At 41.8% G+C, this 20,955-nt stretch overlaps 3 protein-coding genes across 6 annotated transcripts; 2 read left to right on the top strand and 1 right to left on the bottom strand.

The window, feature by feature from the left end:
- The first annotated feature begins 168 nt into the window (after positions 1-168).
- On the top strand, positions 169-6,588 carry LOC120040646 (ras-related C3 botulinum toxin substrate 1-like). 3 transcript variants are annotated; one of them, XM_038985734.1, is made up of 6 exons: positions 169-510; positions 2,614-2,685; positions 4,042-4,159; positions 4,421-4,483; positions 4,768-4,931; positions 5,217-6,588. In XM_038985734.1, exons 1-6 carry the CDS (start codon positions 476-478, stop codon positions 5,275-5,277), a joined length of 513 nt encoding a protein of 170 aa, XP_038841662.1. In that variant the 5' UTR covers positions 169-475; the 3' UTR covers positions 5,278-6,588. The 3 variants fall into 3 exon arrangements, with proteins under 3 accessions (XP_038841662.1, XP_038841660.1, XP_038841661.1); XM_038985732.1 differs by having other exon boundaries at positions 172-510; positions 4,042-4,186; positions 4,768-4,927; XM_038985733.1 differs by having other exon boundaries at positions 176-510; positions 4,768-4,927.
- Positions 6,589-7,019: 431 nt separating this feature from the next.
- LOC120040645 (serine/threonine-protein kinase 19-like) lies at positions 7,020-9,788 on the bottom strand. Of its 2 annotated transcripts, none has more exons than XM_038985729.1 (7): positions 9,662-9,788; positions 9,315-9,413; positions 9,075-9,220; positions 8,401-8,654; positions 7,983-8,080; positions 7,752-7,899; positions 7,020-7,300 (listed from the first exon to the last, which is right to left on the bottom strand). In XM_038985729.1, exons 1-7 carry the CDS (start codon positions 9,759-9,761, stop codon positions 7,255-7,257), a joined length of 891 nt encoding a protein of 296 aa, XP_038841657.1. In that variant the 5' UTR covers positions 9,762-9,788; the 3' UTR covers positions 7,020-7,254. The 2 variants fall into 2 exon arrangements, with proteins under 2 accessions (XP_038841657.1, XP_038841658.1); XM_038985730.1 differs by having other exon boundaries at positions 8,419-8,654.
- LOC120040644 (decapping and exoribonuclease protein-like) lies at positions 9,789-20,418 on the top strand. Its single transcript, XM_038985728.1, has 7 exons — positions 9,789-9,843; positions 14,861-15,357; positions 15,642-15,868; positions 17,622-17,841; positions 18,509-18,644; positions 18,811-18,905; positions 19,081-20,418. Exons 2-7 carry the CDS (start codon positions 14,867-14,869, stop codon positions 19,229-19,231), a joined length of 1,320 nt encoding a protein of 439 aa, XP_038841656.1. The 5' UTR covers positions 9,789-9,843; positions 14,861-14,866; the 3' UTR covers positions 19,232-20,418.
- Positions 20,419-20,955: the final 537 nt, after the last annotated feature.

The raw sequence follows: 20,955 nt of genomic DNA, 5'->3' as shown, positions 1-20,955 counted from the left end.
ATGTGAAAGATACAAGTTAATATCCATTTTCTTAATTTGATGCTTCTTTCGTTTTATCACAATGTACTGTATTTTGTTTTAGGATTAAACTACTGCACATCAGTGATTTAAATCCGTGCGTGGGCGTCTAAAGCAACCGGAAGTGACCCGGTGAACGGATAGTTCCGCACGGTTTTGCGATGTAAAACGCAGCTCTGTTTTTTCATCAATGGGTGGTAGCAGCTGTTTGCTCCATAATTTCCAGTTGAGAAAGTATGGGAATGTAGCAAGATCACTTCAAAAAAATATATCTTATCGGACACTTTCGAAAAGACAGACATTAACCTTGTCAATCAGTCTTACTTTGACCAAATCATTCCAGACATTTCAAGTTTGAACAAGTTCAGACAAAAGAGTGGGTAACTAAGCTAGCACCCAAGCTAGTAAACGGACTTAGCGACGCATCTGGACCAGTCTGGTAATACGGTCCGGAACAATGCAGGCCATAAAGTGTGTCGTGGTTGGGGACGGGTAAGTTTATGAACGTTTACTAACTATAAATACACGATGTACCATTATAGCTAAGTAACTATCTATTTGGTGTGAATGTCAATAGATAAATAATATAGCTAGCAAATGTGTTAACTTGCTAGCTAACGTAAGTTAACTAAGTGAAAAGTTAGCTAAAGGCTAGGTAACTACCAAACTAACAAGTTCAATGACAATCCAACATTACGCAAGCAAATACATGCTTATTCTCACAATTGTTATTTGTGCAAATTAGCTGGTTTAGTCCCCTTCAATGGGACTAAATTAAGTGGGTGTGTTAACTTTATGAATTAAATCACTGCTCTGCCATAGCTGTGTACGTTCAGATGCTGAAACATGTCTATATTCTAGCCAAGTATCTAAACTCCGCTACCAATTCTTATTTTGTTTTTTACAAGTCGATACTTGGAGTAAAATACGGATATGATGTTGCCCAAAAATTATAGTAACTATACGTCGATACTTAAAAATGTAAATTATTAAACACTTACTTACCTGTGTTTGTCCTCTGTTGCAGGCCATTTGTTTGCTGAAATCATACATTTTAATAAAACGCTAATAAAATACAACCACCGACTGTTGCTGTATGATGGCAACTCCGCGCTTGTGCCAATTGAATCAACATGGAAACAGTCAACGATTGTATTTGATCATTTTATTAAAAAGTAGGGCTTAAAGCAAACAAATAAAGGCACGCAACAGAGGACAAACATAGATACATGTAAGGGTTTACAAATGTATATTTTTGAAGTATTGAAGTCGGAGGTTCCTTTAAAAACTCCAGTCTGTGCTCAACTTCATGGAGGAGTTGAGGTACTTGGCAAGCTGTATTTGAAGTTTTTGTATTTTTTGGGCTCAAGTAAACCTTGTCTCCAGTTTATTTCTGTCATTGTTTACTTGGTCATTTCATTGAATCTAAATTGTGAAAACAGTTAACCGGTATTCATCATCTTTGCCAGCAAGCTAATGTTTCTGTAGAAACATTTTCCAGGTGTGAAGTAAAGAGAGGGTAAGGGGATACCTAGTCACTTACCCACTGAATGCATTCAACTATCCCAGACCATTACAGGTGGACTGACTCACTCTATATATGAATATTCATGTCTGGATCATAGGGGGTATTTCATCTAGACTGTATAACTCCTTGATGTTTGCAGTTCCCACCCAAGTTAAATGGCCTCAGGTCAAACCTGAGGAGTGAGCGTGGTTATAAGACGTGGTGACTCACTGCACTTCACCGACCTCTGCTTGCTAACCAGGGTGATACAAAGCCTTTGCCAGTGGTTGGTAGGTAGGTATTACCCAACAATTAGGTAACAAACTTGGTAACATATTTTAGTTACCCTAGTGGTTCTTGGTCAAACCTGTTCTTCACCTGGCTGGTAGTTAGCCACTCAAATAACTGTGCACTTTTGGATGACCGTATCAGAAAACCTCTGATCTGTTTGGGCACTCCACTCATAATGTGTAGGAGGGAGGGGAGGGTGTACACAACAGAGTATGCAGCCTCTGGGCTGGGTGTGGTGGATATTGTAGGCAGCTGGAGAAATTAAAGCCCACATGTCATAGATGGAACCACGGCTGAACTGTTCTATTCTTTGATTTAAGGAGGTAATATAACTGTCCACTCCCATTCGTCGGCTAGCCTTTTATCTTTTGAAATGGTGACTAGGCCACATTTCAAAGAGTTACGGACTTGAGTTGGTTTTACTGAACCTCAGATCATTGAAAAAAAGCAGGTGTTGCTCTGAAATGTGTGATCATTAATGTGTAGAGGATGGCATTGCATGGCATCAGCCATCTTGGCTGAGGCTAGGCCTAATCTCAACCTTACTCATTTGAACCAAGTCTGAGTTTCTGGCTGCAGGGAATACAATCGTTCAAGGTAGATTTTGAAGTGTGTTTTGTCCATCCACCCAGATTCAAGTTTGGTAGGGACCTCAATGCCCTCTATAATAGACTAGCCATGTCTTTAGCATGGTTCTTTCAGAGGATTGACATCGTGCTATAAAATTGGCATATGGCATGCACGCCTATGATTTTTTCCATAATATTGACATGTGCCTTTATTTTCTCCTCTTCCAGAGCTGTGGGTAAGACATGTCTGCTGATCAGCTACACAACCAATGCCTTCCCTGGAGAGTACATCCCCACAGTGTGAGTACCTCTACAGCCCCCGGCAGGGAGGCCTGGCCTGGGAACCCCCTGGACCCAGACACCCCCAGCACCACACCCCTCTAATTCTCCCCTTGTCTCAGTCTCCACAACCATTATTCAGGCTAGGTAGGGAGGGAATCTACATTGCTGTCTTTTTCCCCCCCACCTAAACCTGCAAATAGGATTTCAATTGGATTTGGTGGGGAAATGTTTGTTGGCAGCTTGGGATGCTAATCATGCTAACCTGGGGGCCTTAGCATCATACCGGTAGCGTTTGCCAGCCAAGAGTACTTAGCATCTCTGAACAGAGTGCCAGACGTAGAATTGGTTTGCAAATTACATGTAGAATCACATGAAAATGTTGTCAGTCAGACGTCCATTGGCGGGGTGGTCCCTAAAACATACTGTGCCGAACAAACAGCAGATGACCGGCAGATTGACATTCGGTGGGGTGTGTGCGCTCCCTTAGGGGAAGAAATACTTGGGGACAACACAGCGATGTAAATTACCAGAAGGGTTTTTAGGTCTTATCTGACCTGGCACTAACTTGTTATGTTGATCTGTATCAGTAACATAAACTGGTTTAGATGACCAGATTTTTTATTATTGATGGTCACTGGTCAGATTTACCAAGAGTTTTTCACCAGTTTAAACCAGTTCTTCATAAGAGGGAATACAGTAAAACATTCAAATGATTATGTTAAAGGGGAAATCTGCAGCTGCTACTTCCATTTTTGGATTTATAAATGAACGAGAGATACCCATTGATTCTTAAAGAATATAACTGATAAATGCCCCATGAGCTTAGTTTAACTGCCATACCCCATCAGAACCCAAAATGTATGCTTGTTTAACTCCAATGTTTGTAATTATTGTAAATGAATAGCCATATAGTGTTGGTTTACAACTTTTACCCCATGAGGGTTGGTGGCCTGCTGGTTTTCTGTTCCAACTGATAATTCTTTGCCCCTACTTGGTGTCACAGGTCTAAATTGGTCTATCATTTTGATGTCTTGGATGGTCAGTCCTTGCATCTATAGGTCAGTCTATGGTTTTAACTGGTTACATTTCTCCAGGGCCATCCTTCAGCTTTCTACCAAAAGAGGTGCGGAGACGCTTTGTTATTGTTTCACCTGTTGATCCCTTTAAATAAGGATTACGAGCTTCTGTAAAAACATCTATAGATGTTCTTCTGTTCCCTTATAGAAATATGATTTATAGTTAGTCTGATACAAACAGCTATGCACTTTTAGGTTTTCACATCAAGTTAAATAGGATACACTTCTCTCTCCTTTGTTGTCTGCAGTTGAGTATTAGCCTATACCCAAACTCATAGCGGTTGACTGATCCCTACAGGTTTGACAACTACTCTGCCAATGTGATGGTGGATGGAAAACCAGTCAACCTGGGCCTTTGGGATACAGCAGGACAGGAGGACTACGACAGACTCCGCCCCCTCTCCTACCCACAGACGGTAAGATTGACAGACCAGACATGCCTTGCCATGGGAACAGCTGAAACTTCCTTACAATTGTTTTGTTTGAAATGAAGCCTTTGTGTACTTACAGGACATTCTGTCAAAAATAGCATAGTCCTTGTCTCTGTGGGTAATAATAAGGACGTTTTAGATAAACGGAAACCCACACCTTTGTATATAAGAAACACTGTGATTGCGGAAGTGATTATCACAGGTACTGACTGAGATTATTCCCCCCCTCTCTCTCTCTCTCTCCAGGATGTGTTCCTTATCTGTTTCTCCCTCGTGAGTCCTGCCTCGTTTGAAAACGTCCGTGCCAAGGTGGGTGCCCTGTTTGAAGCAACTCATCATAGCTCTTAAGAATTCAATACAAGGAGCTTGTCTACAACACAGCACATGATGTTCAGTTTAAACACATTTAAATTGTCTATCTCTATTTTTCAGAGCTGCACTTTGGAAAAGACAGTCCATATTAATTCTTCATAAGATTAAACTGATTTTACTGGTTATATTGATCAATCTTTTGAAAAGTCGTGGAAACTGTAATGACAAATTGAATGGGAACCCTATGAAAGTGACATGCCCGATGTGGTCTCTCTTCATAGTGGTACCCAGAGGTCAGGCACCACTGCCCCAACACACCCATCATCCTAGTGGGCACCAAGTTGGATCTGAGGGACGATAAGGACACCATCGAGAAGCTCAGGGAGAAGAAGCTCACCCCTATCACCTACCCCCAGGGCCTGGCCATGGCCAAAGAGATCGGTATGTGTTCAGTGTCTATCAGTGACAATGAATGCAGGTTTAGGGAGCGTGTTTACTGTTAGGGACAATTCATGCTTTGAATGCAGATAACCTTCTCAACCAGGAGAAAGTGGTTGTACTCATGCATTACTTAGGATGTAGTCATGCTCTCTGAGTAAGGCTTTAGAAAGTGATGTCTCAAAGGGAGTGAGTGAAGAGTAACTGGCTTCTCTCTCCTGCTAGGACAGCACATGCACACCCTTCAGAGCCATGCATTAGTAGTCTCCTCATTCTCTCTCCTGTCGCTCAGGTGCGGTGAAGTACCTGGAGTGCTCGGCCCTGACCCAGCGCGGCCTGAAGACTGTGTTTGACGAGGCCATCCGGGCAGTCCTCTGCCCCCCGCCCGTCAAGAAGAGGAGAAGGAAGTGCTCCCTGCTCTAGAACCCCGCAGACAGGAAGTGTCGGGAAGTGGGCACTCGCCGGACGGGGAAACAGACAACGCAGACACAAAAGCATTTTACTTCTGAATCTTTCCTTTTTTATATATATATATTAGTCGCTACTAGTACAGCACTGGGACAAACTGTTCCTTTGTTAAAAGAAACTGAACATACAGATAGGTTTAGGAATGGGTTTTGATGACAATCTGAACCCAGTCCTTTTCTTTGCATAGACACACATCACTGAAGTGTAAGAGATTCCAGAGGCCTTCTAAAAATGGATTTAAACTTCTGTGAGGATGATGAAATGTTTTTGATTTGTTGCTCTTACACTCATAGTCCATATTGTTTGTTTACAGTCTTTATAGGTTGTTTTGGGTGGAGCGTGAATTGGCCAAACTGCGTACTGCAGATATTAGAAGCTGTACAGCAGACCGACACTAAACTTGTGGCAAAATTTTTAGGTTTACCTCCTAACATTACAGCTAATAATTTGGCATGATGCACTGCAGTTAATGGTTACATGAGTGAGATGGCATTCTTTATAACATGGAAATCCAGAACTAGCCAAGTTAATAGCATCACCAGTTTTATTTTCACCTCCCAACTACTAATTAATGTACCATAAATCTAATTTGACTAGGACTGAGTTTGGGAAACACTGGTCTAGGCAACAGTGCTTTTTGTCGATTGGAAAAAGCACGATCCTTCAGTATTTAATGGGAGAGCTGTCGTGCCTCGTTGGACCTGTCAGTCAAAAATGTTGTATCCCCCACCCGCTCCTGCTCTGTCCTCCCTGTACTGTCTGAACCGAATCGTTGCCTGAGAAAAACAAAGCTTGCGACTTTATATGAGAAGATTGGATGTGAGGACTGTTTTGGGTGTCGATATGAGATAAAGCACCTTTTTATATTAGTCTTTGGGCATTTATCAGAAACCATTCATGCAGTGATTTCTTCTGTGTATTTTCTTTGTGAATAGCCCATTTGATTCACAGTAGCCACAACTACTTGGAAGGCGAAGTAGCAAAAGAGAGAGCATTTAAATGGCTGAGGAATGATCTAACAGTAACTAAGCTACAGTCAGTAACGACGTAGTGTGTATATATTCATCTTTGGTTATAATCATTTGAATACAATTGGCTATTTTGTATTAAAAAAATCCACTGAAGTTAATCACTCACTGTATTTTTAACCTGAATGCTATATCGTTTATCAACTTCAAATAAACCTTTAATTTTCATACAAGTCTAGCGTTTTGTAATTAATGCAGATGGCATGAAATGTGCTACATACATTTTATATTTTTTGCATTTACATATTTGAACTACAAGATATGTGACTTATTCAGGCATCAAGCTGTGCTCTGAGCCAATGTTGTGGCCCTTTGGTTTTATGGATAAAGCAATTTGTCACTTTCAGAATCAATACATTTTAATTAAACATACTGTGTGCATTTACATTTGAGGTTTTCATATGTCACAGTACTTAGCTTCTCAATTGAGGTATTCATATTTAGTGGTTACAGCACTGAGGTTCATAGTTTCGCAAGTAGTGTTTAAGTTTTTTCTTAAGGACTGACATGCTATTGTACTTCCTCCTTTGAGGACTCTGAGCATGAGTATAGCTGGTTGTAGGATCCACATTGCAATTGTCTTAAAACAAGTGAACAAGCACAGTCAACAAGGAACCTTTAATAAAATGATTTACAAACCAGACAAGGTTTTAGTTTACACCATTGGCATTTCAACCTACAAGGTTTCACTTTGGGTTGACCTATTTGGCAGAAAAAAACTCCAGAAACAAGGCAATAACAAATGATTAACCACAGATTCATTTGGTGTAACATGGCCTCTCGTCATGTTCAGTTTCTTCCATGAAACAGGTTGTTGTATCCAGTCAGTTGAGTTCAGTAGTCCACACACCGTAACACTGTTCCTGAAGTTGTGGGTATACTAAAAAAAGAAAAGAGCTGGTTAGTTGGGTACAACATGACCAATTGTATTAGATACATTTCAGTCGACAAGAATAGTTGATGGCTACACCCAGGAGTTTTTCATGGTCAAGTTCCAAGTTGTCACATGCACAAGTACAGTAAATTGCTTAACTTGCATCCCTTCCCAGTATTCAGTCAATATCAAAATAGTAAAACTTAAAAGCCACAAGAAAAAAAAGGAACATGTAAGCTGTATACAAGGTCAGTGCCAGATTTACACTGTGCAGGGATACTGGATTAGTTGAGGTAGATATGTACAGTACATGTAGGCAGGGATTAGGAGAAAGTGACTGGTAGCAGGACAGATAATAATAAACAATATGGCAGCAGCATAAGTGGTGGGTGTGTGCAAGAGTGTCATGATGTTCAGGGAAAACTCTTGGTCCTACTGACATGAAAACCAGTCTCACCATTCTACTAGCTCTGCACCAATGATGTCATGGATGTGGTACTTGATCTGGAATTTAACCTGTGAGTTGGTCTGCCTCTCCTCTAGTTCTGCCTTTAAGACTTCGTTATATTTGGACTTCTTAACCATGCCCAGCACAGCTTTACGACCTGGGTCAGGGGGAGGAAGATAGTAAACAGTCAACACTCCATAAGCAAAGTAGTGCGAATAACTTCTTTGTTTGGTAGCTGACCCTGTATTAGGTACTTGGTGAATCTGCCAGAGTTGGGGATGGAGAGCCACCAGCTGCCAGCGTCCCTCACAGTCAGAACCCCCGACTTCACCAGTTGCCTGGGTGGGGGTGGGAAATAGAACAAGTTATTAGTGACTCATTTACAATGGAGCAAATGCATCTAAACAGAGACTTTCAGATACATGAAAAGGATAAGATGCAGCATAGATGACCACCCTCTCAAACAATTAAAAAAAATCTTACACACAGTGCCAGTTTCTTGGACAGAGATCAAGCCTAGACCAGGACTAAAAATCATGTATAATAGAGAATCTCCATTGACATAGCCTTTTAGTCCAGGACTAGGCTTAATCTGTGTCTGGCAAACAAGCTATAGTAGAAACGCATTCAAACAAAGACTTTCAATACATGAAGAGACCAAGATTTTTCCTTGTACGTTATCTCTGAGTCTGTGAAGAGAAACTCCTTTAGCATTTTTTCTTTGTTGAAGCTCAGGTCTTTGCAGGAGGGCAGCACTTTCTCCAGGAATTTATCCACTGTGCCCCGTGTCCCTCTCCCCTCCTCCCCAGCCAGGACTTTAGCCTTGTAGTCTGCAGCGAACACCAACCCAAAGGCCTCGGCGTCAAAGCCCAGCTGGAACATCAACAGCTCCCCCTGTTCCCTCAAGTCACTCTAACAAAGAGATGATGAAAATGAAGATGTTGGACATTAACATAGACGGATCAACCAAGGCAATGGTCTAAATTGACAACAAATTTGAATATTTCTCCAGGACTAGTAGTGTTCGTCAAACCCGGTCCTGGAGACCAACAAAGTGTGGAGGTTTTTGTTAGTGCCCAGTACAGCATCGTCCGGGTTTGGCCGTCATTGTAAATAAGAATTTGTTCTTAACTGACTTGCCTAGTTAAATAAAGGTTAAATAGAACTAAACAAAATAAATAACACATTTGATTGAGACCACCAGAATTGAAGAACACTGCTCCAGCAATATTCATACATACAAAAAAGAAAGTATGAATGTATGTACTTGTAAGTCGCTCTGGATAAGAGCGTCTGCTAAATGACTTAAATGTAAATGTAAATAGGGCTTACAAGCTGCCTGTCCACTTGGGTCCTATCATTGTGTATGCTGTAGAGTTGGTGTTTTAGGACAATTTGTGGAAGGGCGTCATTGAAGAGTTTGCGTGGGAATAATGTCATAAGGTCCTGCAGGGTGGCTTTGACGTCCAGTGGTCCCGCTGGGAAAAGAAAGGGACAAGAAGGGAGACGGACAATAAGTCAAACACTGACACATTTAGCTAGTTAGCTACATTTAAGTTTGAGAAAAGGCACCTTCTCCATTGTTGACAGCTCCAAACTGCTTCTCATTGCCAACTCTTCGTTTGTTCACTTTAAACGTGTCTGATATAAGGGCCCGTTTTCTGTTCATAACTGAGAAGCATGAAAACATTAACAATTGACATTAACAATCGTTGTGGACTGCTAACGTTAGTGGCTAGCTACTGTAGCCAGTTGTTATTATGAAGACAGACAGCAGCAGCATGCTAACGTTAAAATAAACGAGCTTCTAGCTATCTGTCTACTAGGGTAACGTTAAACTTTATAATAACGGTATTACTACAAAATATTGGTTTGTTTTCCATAAATATATTCATTGGCAATAAAATGCATGTCCATACCTGACTTAAAGCATTGCTGTAGCAACTCCTTGTCAAACAAGATTTTCCAATCGTTTAAACATACACCGGAAAAAAATAACAGCACCCGACTCCGAAACATACCGCCACCTATCCGTCAGGATCAACTGTTACACATCCTGCAAAACAGAAGTAACGTTAGCTAGCTTGCTAATAAGACGGTGGTGAGTAAATTCACATTTTGCAAAATGAGTTGCATCTGCTTTGCTTGATCAAAACATAGAAAGTAGCATGCATAACATAAAGTAGCATGCATGCAGTTTGTGTTGAAGGGAACTGCTACTAAGTTAATACCATTGTGCATTTACATCAACTGTTAGCTAGCTAGCTCGCTAGACTGCTAGCCATGCATTTGCAATGCTGAAGTTACATTGACTGGAGGGTAGTGTAATAATTTTTAAAAAATCTGTTATTACGTCTGATGTAACATATTACAGTATTTATGTAATAACCAATACAGTGATAGTACGTATCTAGTCCACATAGCTACCTAATTTAGTTACGCTTGCTTTCAGCCAGTCATATGAGACAGCAGTGGTAGAAGCCGAAGGTTTGGGTCCGGTGTGTGTGTTATTGTTGTATACTGTATGTTAGTCGCTAGTTAGCTAGCCAGCCTACTTCTGTGGTTTGCATCCCAAAGGAGAGCGATGTCTAAACATTTTCTAGAAAGACTGCAGTGGCCATGAATAAATAGGAAGAAGCAATGTGATTGACCCATTTTGGCTCTCCATCTATCCATCCTGTTCTTCCAGATCAGTTAAAAGTCCAATGCAGACATTATAAAAAATATTTAAAAAATATCAATATCAAATCATTTCTGGGTAACAATCAAGTAAATTACAGTGATTGTTTTGAATTAAAATGGTCAAAAAGAAACTGAAATAGCTTATTACCAAAGAGCAATTTCTCAAACAAGAATTTTGCTAGGAGTGGGGAGGGGAAAACCAACCTCTTGGCAGAGAGGTTTGGAACTTCTTCTTCTGTGGGTTTTATGGCAGACTAGAACCCAGAAAGGTGTTTTGCCGCCACCAACTGGATGGGTTGAAAAACCAAGGAAAACACCAAAACCACACATGACATCGAAAACTAACTTAATCCACCCAAATAAAAATAGTACATTGACACAACCAAAACTAAAATTGGCCAGGCCAGGCACGACTCCAACACCATCATTAAGTTTGCCGATGACACCGACAACAACGAGACAGCCTATAGCGAGGAGGTCAGGTCAGAGACCTGGCCGTGTGGTGCCAGGACAACAATCTCTACCTCAACGTGATCAAGACAAAGGAGATGATTGTGGACTACAGGAGCAAGCACGCCCTCATTCTCATTGACGGGCTGCAGTGGAGCAGGTTGAAAGCTTCAAGTTCCTTGGTGTCCACATCACCAACAAACTAACATGGTCCAAGCACACAAAGACAGTCGTGATGAGGGCACGACAAAACCTTTCAGGAGGCTGAAAAGATTTGGCACGGGTCCTCAGATCCTCAAAAGGTTCTACTGCTGCACCATCGAGAGCATCCTGACTGGTTGCATCACTGCCTGGTATGGCAACTGCTCGGCCAACGACCGCAAGGCACTACAGAGGGTAGTGCAAACGTCCCAGTACATCACTGGGGCCAAGCTTCCTGCCATCCAGGACCTCTATACCAGGCGGTGTCAAAGGAAGGCCCCAAAAATTGTCAGACTCCAGCCACCCTAGTCATAGACTGTTCTCTCTGCTACTGCACGGCAAGCGGTACCGGAGCGCCAAGCCTAGGTCCAAGAGGCTTCTAAACAGCTTCTACCCCCAAACCATAAGACTCCTGAACAACTCATCAAATGGCTACCCAGACTATTTGCATTGCCCCCCCCTCTTTTACACCACTGCTACTCTTTGTTGTTATCATCTATGGATAGTCACTTTAATAACTCTACCTACATGTACATATTACCTCAACTAACCGGTGCCGCCGCACATTGACTCTGTACCGGTACCCCCCTGTATATAGTCTCGCTATTGTTATTTTACTGCTGCTCTTTAATTACTTGTTACTTTTATTTCTTATTCTTATCCAAATTTTTAAACTGCATTGTTGGTTAGGGGCTCGTAAGTAAACATTTCACTGTAAGTTTGTATTCGGCACATATGACTAATAACATTTGATTTGACTTCCTTACTTCAAAGCTCAATATCTCCCTTCACAGGCTCTAGGGCCTGAGAGGGTGGTACGGCTTGTGACAATACTCCATCCTCCGCTGAGAAATATTTCAATCCCAGGAACTGCTCCGCCGCATCCACAATGATATCTATTTTCCTGGACTTTCTCTCCACCTTGGCAGTACCATTAATCACCAAAGCTATAAAGGCCACAAAGTCCACCTTCTTAACCTTCAAAATATTTGGATCCTGCTGGTGAAAGGCAACCGCTGCAGGCTGCAGTGAAGGCCTATCCACCACCATGGACTCATCAGGAGCACCATTCGAACACTTAACCCTTTTAACAGCTGCTGCATATGAAATGCTCTGGACAGCCCTGACTTTGGCCGCCTCATTCTCTTTCACCCTTGTCGGGCATTCCAAAGACCTGGCTTCATGGTTCCCACCACAATTGCAACATTTTCATCACTTTTAAAACACAGGACATGATCTTTTACACAACTTGGACATCTCGGCTTCTCCCTTCTGAAAACACTTGAAACATGTCCAAAATCTTTGCAGTGATCACACTGCGTTGTTCTTGGGATAAATACTCTGACTCTGTAGTTTATATACCCTAAATGCACTTGAGTAAGGAGACACTCCACAAAAGAACAGATAGACTCTTCACCTTTTCATCATTCACCACACGATTCATCTGACGTGCATCGACTTCCCACGAGACGCCAGATATTACCCCCTTGAGGGGTGCCCTGTTCTAAGAGACACACACGACATGTTAAACTTATCAACTCGGGTGAGACGCAACACACGTTCCTTCTGATCAGCAGAAGTACAAAAAAATCAAAACAAGCCCGCCTCTCGTGATCATCACAGCCTTCACTTTACCCAGCACTCTCCACCAGTTCGGATATAGTCAGGCCCATAAATATTTGGGCATTGACCAAGTTATTTTCATTTTGGCTCTGTATGCCAACACAAAGGATTTGAAAGGAAACAATCAAGATGAGCTGAAAGTGCAGACGTTCAGCTTTAATTTGAGGGTATTTACATCCAAATCGTGTGAACGGTGTAGGAATTACAGCACTTTTTATGTGGTCCCCCCCCCAATTTTAGGGTCTCAAAAGTAATTGGACAAACTAACAATCATAAATTAAATTGTGAGTTTTAATACAGGGTTGCAAATGACTGCCTGAAGTCTGGAACACATAGACATAAACAGATGCTAGATTTCCTTCCTGGTGATGCTCTGCCAGGCCTTTACTGCAGCTGTCTTCAGTTCCTGCTTGTTCTTGGGGCGTTTTGCCTTCAGCAAGTGAAATGCATGCTCAATTGGATTCAGGTCAGGTGATTGACATGGCCATTGCAGAACATTCCACTTCTTTGCCTTAAAAAAGTATTGGGTTGCTTTTTCAGTATGCTTTGGGTCATTGTCCATCTGCACTGTGAAGCACCATCCAATGAGTTTTGAAGCATTTGGCTGAATCTGAGCAGATAATATAGCCCTAAACACTTCAGAATTCATCCTGCTGCTTTTGTCAGCAGTTACATTATCAATAAATACAGGGGAACCAGTTCCATTGGCAGCCATACATGCCCACGCCATGCTTCACAGATGAGGTGGTATGCTTCGAATCATGAGCAGTTCCTTCCCTTCTCCATGCTCTTCTCTTCCCATCATTCTGGTGCAAGTTGATCTTCATCTCATCTGTCCATAGGATGTTGTTCCAGAACTGTACAGGCTTTTTTAGATGTTGTTTGGCAAACTGTAATCTGGTCTTCCAGATGGTTTACATCTTGTGGTAAACCGTCTATATTTACTCTGGTGTGTTCTCTTGATTGTTGACTCTGACACAGATATGCCTACCTCCTGGAGGGTGTTCTTGATCTGGCCAACTGTTGTGAAGGGTTTTTTCTTCACCAGGGAAATAATTATTCTGTCATCCACCACAGTTGTTTTCTGTAGTTTTTCTGGCCTTTTGGTGTTCCTGAGCTCACCAGTGTGTTCTTTCTTTTAAAGAATGTACCAAATAGTTGATTCGGCCACACCTAATGTTTTTGCTATCTCTCCGATGGGTTTGTTTTGATTTTTCAGCCTAAGGATGGCTTGCTTCACTGCCAGTGACAGCTCTTTGGACTTCATATTGAGGGTTAACAGCAATAGATTCCAAATGCAACACTTGAAATAAACTCTAAACCTTTTATCTGCTTACTTGTAAATGAACTAATGAGGGAATAACACACACCTGGCCATGGAACAGCTGAGCAGCCAATTGTCCAATTACTTTTGGTCCCTTAAAAAGGGGGGTACCACATATAAGAAGTGCTGTAATTCCTACACCTTTCACCTGCTTTGGATGTAAATACCCTCAAATGAAAGCTCATATTCATTATTTCATTTCAACTCCAATATGCTGTGGTAGACAGCTAAAATAACAATAATACCTTGGTCAATGTCCAAATATTTATGGACCTGACTGTATCAAATGGATTCTTCAAGATTAGTAATCCGATCAGCTGCTCGTCATTAACAAACCACACTCCTACAAGATACGAAGGGTCCTTCTCAGCCCTGTACGTTATCTTGCTCCATTTTCCATTATTTTGGACAATGTTCAAATTCTCCTTGATTCTCCCGCCATTAGATTCCCAATCCACATCAGTGTGTCCGCTTCCGTCATCCTTCCTCCTGTCAACAATCTAAGCCAACCCCGTCTGTTTTGCCCCAGGTTTGGAACTCCCTTTTTTTATTGGTCTATTAATTAATCTACACCAGGCAGGCTAAAACTCCATCCCACCTAAATAGACTGACATTTTAGGCAGTCTTTTCAAACAGCTAAAAGGGAATTATCATTTTTTAATTTCACACACTTCAAAATGTGGAAATATGTTTAAAAAAAACACAGGAAAGTCACATTTGGACTGCTTTGGGCTTTTAATTAGGAGTAGTATACAAAAAGGAAAGATTGGAAGAGATTGAGTCAGACACAGATTGTTATTTGAATGATTATTAACCAGATATATTTGTCTCTTCCTAGATCACCATGGACCAACGCCACCAGTCCCACCACAGACCACAACATCCAAACTCCAATCACCACGACAACCACCAGTCAACATTCAAGAGAGACATGGATGACAGTGGGAGAGGTCATTTCCAACACAAGCGCTTCAGACCCGGTCAGAACCATCACCCGGCTGGCCCTTCAACACCCCCATCTAGCCCCCCAACCCAGAGCCTGAGCATACAACGACAGCTGTATGAGAGAGACTTCCCCTTATACAAACAGCCTGTGGAGGTGGGACATTTCTCCCTGGACTCTGAGCGCAGGTTTTTCAATGATTCCCGGCAGCTGCGTTACTACGTGGAGCCGGAGAAGAGTTGTCCTAACTTCGACTTGAGGGACGGGTACAGGGGCCGCTTCGTCAAGAGGGACGACAGGGTGAAGGAGAAACTGGACCACATCCTCAGATGGATCCTGGCAAACAGGTCCAAGCTGCAGTCGAAGGACACAGCTGCTTCTTCTTCCCCATGGTAAGCACCACTAGTGTCAGTTTAAGAGATGTTATTTTGATTGATAAATTATTCATCAATAGCAACACCTTTCTGTCTAGTTATACAGATATAGGCCCACTAATTGTCAGTCAAGGCCATAAACATTTCACAATGGGATCAGTTGTGATGGACACAATATTCAATATACACACACTCAATATCCTCAGTCAATTCTGTGATTCCTAGTCACAAGGAATGACTGTGACTATATTAACCTGTGTGTTCTGACAGACATGTATTCTTTGATCGACCTCTCCTACCAGTGCATTAGGTGTAGACATTGTGACATGGCGCGGCCACCTAACCAAGCTGTTGACCACGCCTTATGAGACCCGGGAGGGCTGGCTGCTGGCTGTGACCAGGATGGGGGGGACACTGTACATCAGTGAGGTGGAGACGGAGGCTGCACGCCGGGACCGGGAGAACCGCACCGAGAGGCACGAGGAGATGATGTACTGGGGGTACAAATTTGAACAGTACACCTGTGCAGGTAGAGGATGGCTCTTTTGCTGTACGCACTGAGTTGTTACAGTACCTTGCAAAAGTATTCATCCCCCTTGGCATTTTTCCTATTTTGTTGCATTACAACCTGTAATTTAAATTGATTTTTATTTGGATTTCATGTAATGGACATACACAAAATAGTCCAAATTGATGAATTGAAATGAAAAAAATAACTTGTTTTTTTTTTTAAACGGAAAAGTGATGCGTGCATATGTATTCACCTCCTTTGCTATGAAGCCCCTAAATAAGATCTGGTGCAACCAATTACCTTCAGAAGTCACATAATTAGTTAAATAAAGTCCACCTGTGTGCAATCTAAGTGTCACATCATCTGTTGCATGATCTCAGTATATATACACCTGTTCTGAAAGGACCCAGAGTCTACAACACCACTAAGCAAGGGGCACCATAAAGAGGAGCACACCAAACAGGTCAGGGACAAAGTTGTGGAGAAGTACGGAGCAGGGTTGGGTTATAAAAAAGATCAGAAACTTTGAACATCCCACGGAGCACCATTAAATCCATTATTAAAAAATGGAAAGAATATGGCACCAAAACAAACCTGCCAAAAGAGGGCCGCCCACCAAAACTCACAGACCAGATAAGGAGGGCATTAATCAGAGAGGCAACAAAGAGACCAAAGATAACCCCGAAGGAGCTGCAAAGCTCCACAGCGGAGATTGGAGTATCTGGCCATAGGACCACTTTAAGCCGTACACTCCACAGAGCTGGGCTTTACGGAAGAGTGCCAGAAAAAATACATTGCTTAAGAAAAATATAAGCCAACACGTTTGGTGTTTGCCAAAAGGCACATGGGAGACTCCCCAAACATATGGAAGAAGGTACTCTGGTCAGATGAGACTAAAATTGAGCTTTCTGGCCATCAAGGAAAACGCTATGTCTGGCGCAAACCCAACACCTCTCATCAACCCGAGAACACAGTGAAGCATGGTGGTGGCAGCATCATGCTGTGGGGATGTTTTTCATCGGCAGGGACTGGGAAACTGGTCAGAATTGAAGGAATGATGGATGGCGCTAAATACAGGGAAATTCTTGAGGGAAACCTGTTTCAGTCTTCAAGAGATTTCAGACTGGGACAGAGGTTCACCTTCCAGCAGGACAATGACCCTAAGCATACTGCTGAAGCAACACTCGAGTGGTTTAAGGGGAAACATTAAAATGTCTTGGAATGGCCTATTGAAAGCCCAGACCTCAATCCAATTGAGATTCTGTGGTATGACTTAAAGATTGCTGTACACCAGCGGAACCCATCCATGAAGGAGCTGGAGCAGTTTTGCCTTGAAGAATGGGCAAAAATCTCAATGGCTAGATGTGCCAAGCTTATAGAGACATACCCCAAGATACTTGCAGCTGTAATTGCTGCAAAAGGTGGCTCTACAAAGTATTGATTTTGGAGGGGTGAATATTTATGCATGCTCAAGTGGTAGGCATGTTGTGTAAATCAAATGATACAAACCCCCAAAAAAGTCATTTTAATTCCAGGTTGTAAGGCAACAAAATAGGAAAAATAGGGGGTGAATACTTTCGCAAGCCACTGTATGTTGTGGTGGACTTTCAGATGATTGATTGCTGATGGTTTTTATTGATGGTTTTATATCACTTGAGATTGGTGTACAGTTCCTGAAAAGCCTACACCCAGAAATGCATAATATTTCTCATACTTGGGATGGTAGTTGGAGGCCTTGGATGGTTTTGAAATGTCTGTAATCTTCTTTCAGATGACGCCCAGAGTCTTCCAGATCCAGGTGGGGTTGTAAACACCAACGAGGCCTTCTGCACTGTAGTCCAGACCCGGCTAGCCGAGCACAGACTGCTGTTCTCTGGCGAGGTGGACTGTCGGGACAAAGACCCCAAGGCCCCGTCTCCTCCAGCCAACTACATCGAGATGAAGACCTCACTGGAAATCTCCACCCCCAAACAACGTAGCAACTTCCACAGGTAAACTATCCACAGACACGCTCTGCACTAGCCCCCTATTACGGAGATGGATTGCACATCTGCATATCCATATCTTATATCTCTGGATATCTGCAGTTGGGCAATTCCATGTTAACGGAATTTAGCTGAGACTCATATTTTTCTTTAAACTGTATGCCAAACAAAAGCCATTGATTTCAAAGTTTAACAATCCATACAACTCTATGCACACTGACTATGTTGAACAATTGACACAATAAAATAAAAAAACATTTACTTGAAAAATTGTGCAGGTGCAAAGTTTGGTAACAGAATTACAGTAAAATCTCCTTCAGTTTTATTCTATTACCAAACTTTGTATCTGCACAGTTCTTCCTGTATTTGTAAAATTCTTAGTGTAAATTGTTAAAAGTAGTCTCTATGCATAGAGTTGTATGGTTTGTTAAACTTTTAAATGTTTTTTGTTAGACATACATTTTAAAGTGAAAAATCTGAGTCTCAGCGTAATTCCATTACCATGGAATTGCCCAGTAACCAGCTCTGTTGTCACTGTCTGGTAAAGACATGTTTTGCTGATGAATATACACAGAATGAAACTGGAACCAAGGCTAGCTCCTCACATCTTCAGTTGGAACATTTTCTCAAGAGTTAAAATGTGTGTTTTCTCTTGTGTATGTTCTCCATCCAGGTTTAAACTACTAAAGTGGTGGGCCCAGTCCTTTCTTCCTGGGGTACCGCGAATCGTAGCTGGTTTCCGTGATCATGACGGAGTGGTTGTGTCTGTGGAGACTTACCACATCTCCAAGATATCTCAGCTTATCAAGGTACGGTTTTGTTTTATTTTCTTCTGAAAAAGAACATACACATTTGTAACAGGTCTCATACCAGAAACCCAGTAGGTCTGTGTAATATAGGATGCCTATTTTGTGAGTTTAAAAACAATGTGCGTGCTTGTTTGTCCTAAGTGGTTGTCTCTATTCTCTCATACAGAATGAAACCAACTGCTGGAAGCCAACTGTCTGCATGAACTTCTGCTGTGAATTCCTGTCCTTCGTGAAGAGTGTGGTCACAGAAGACAATCCAAGGTGATGCTTGATATGATTAAGATTCTTTTTAAAGTACTTATTTTATTAAAGTGCTCATAACCTTTACTTTCTGCTACCATTAAAAAAAGCTTAAGAGAACTTGCTATTGCATACAGTCAAGAGTTTCCCTAGAAACGTTGTGACTCTAGTTAACTATGTTATTTATTTCTGTCAGGATGGTGCACCTGTTCTCATGGGATCCACACCGAGACGTCACCTACTCCATCCACAGAGACTCTCAGTACTCCTTCCTACCAGACTGGTACATCAGGGAGATGACCAGTTCAACCAGTCGTGAGACACACCACCACCCACCTCAGACCTGATTCAGAACAAACCTGACAATGGCTCGTATTGACAAAGCGTCTCAGTAGGAGTGCTGATCTAGAATCAGGTCCCTCATCCTATTCATTCTGATTTAGGAGGCAAAACAGAGCCTAGATCAGCACTCCTACTCTGATATGCTTTATGGGTACAGGCCAAGGTTGTCACCTTACACCAGTATGGACTTGAAGCAATACTTTAACGCTGAAACCTGTTATTTGATAATGAAGTAGAAACACACCAAGCGCCCTGAAGGAGTAGGCGGGTTCTGACGGGTCGGTTTTTGATGATAAAGTAATTTTATTCAACTTCCATTTTCCTCCCAGAGTGGCTGAGTTATATAGTGTGGATCAGCATGGACTTTAGCATTCACAAACCAGCTTTTGGGACTTTCTCACAAATGGTGTCCAGGTTTACAGAAGACATATCTTTCCTAATGGTTTGTGATGTCTTTTTTTATGTGAAGTATTTAAATTTTTCAGCTCATCTCTGACTTGTATTTTTTTATTTTATTACAAAATTCAGTGATTTGAATGTAACAGTTGCGGTTTGAAGTGTCTGCTCTGAAACTGTCAAACAATAGTACCATAACAAGATTTAATTTCCCAATCAAACTTTTTTATTAACCTCATGGGCATATCGATCACTTCTGTTCTTTTCTGAAGTACATTAATTAAATTATGCCACATAAAAAACATATGCACTGTAAGAACATATTGCATAAGCAGTTTTAACAAGTTTTCATGGAAACTGTCCAGTGTTAGAATGCATTGTCCTTTGTCCTATAATAAATGACACCTTCATTGAAAGAAGCATTGACAATGTCGCAGATGGTAGAAAACATCCCAGGTAAAAGTTTGATTCTACAATGCAGTTGTGCTGAATGGAATTAACTAAAAAAAAAACGATATTTGCTCTGTGAAGATGTTAATCTGTCATAGCTTTCATTTATTTCAATGCAATTTACAGAATGATTATTAATTTAAAATCTGCAGGATGCATCCTAGTCCCAGAGTTCTCCATGAATTCCAAGGCACATCTTGTCATGTCCTACTGTACGTCCTTAAGCATTCCTCAAGTCAGAAGTGGAAATAGACTTAACCACATACAGTGCATTCTGAAATTACTCAGACCCCTTGAATTTTTCCACATTTTGTTACATTACAGCCTTATTCTAAAATTGATTCAATTGTTCCCCCCCCCCTCAAGCTACACACAAAACCCCACAATGACAAAGCAAAAACAGGTTTAGAAATGTTTGCAAATGTATAACTAATAAAAAAAGTGACATTTACATAAGTATTCAGACCCTTTACTCAGTACTTTGTTGAAGCACCTTTGGCAGCGATTACAGCCTCGAGTCTTTGGTATGACGCTACAAGCTTGGCACACCTGTATTTGGGGAGTTTCTCCCATTCTTTTCTGCAGATCCTCTCAAGCTCGGTGAGGTTGGATGGGGAACGTTGCTGCACAGCTATTTTCAGGTCTCTCCAGAGATGTTCGTCCGGGCTCTGGCTTGGCCACTCGAGGACATTCAGAGACTTGTCTCGAAGCCACTCCTGCATTGTCCTGGCTGTGTGCTTATGGTCATTGTCCTGTTGGAATGTAAGCCTTCTCCCCAGTCTGAGGTCCTGAGCGCTCTGGAGCAGGTTTTCATCAAAGATCTCTCTGTTCTTTGCTCCGTTCATCTTTCCCTTGATCCTGACTAGTCTCCCAGTCCCTGCCA

Source organism: Salvelinus namaycush, unplaced genomic scaffold (assembly GCF_016432855.1).
Source record: "Salvelinus namaycush isolate Seneca unplaced genomic scaffold, SaNama_1.0 Scaffold37, whole genome shotgun sequence".
NCBI lineage: Eukaryota > Metazoa > Chordata > Actinopteri > Salmoniformes > Salmonidae > Salvelinus > Salvelinus namaycush.
This window is presented reverse-complemented; position numbering and strand designations above follow the sequence as displayed.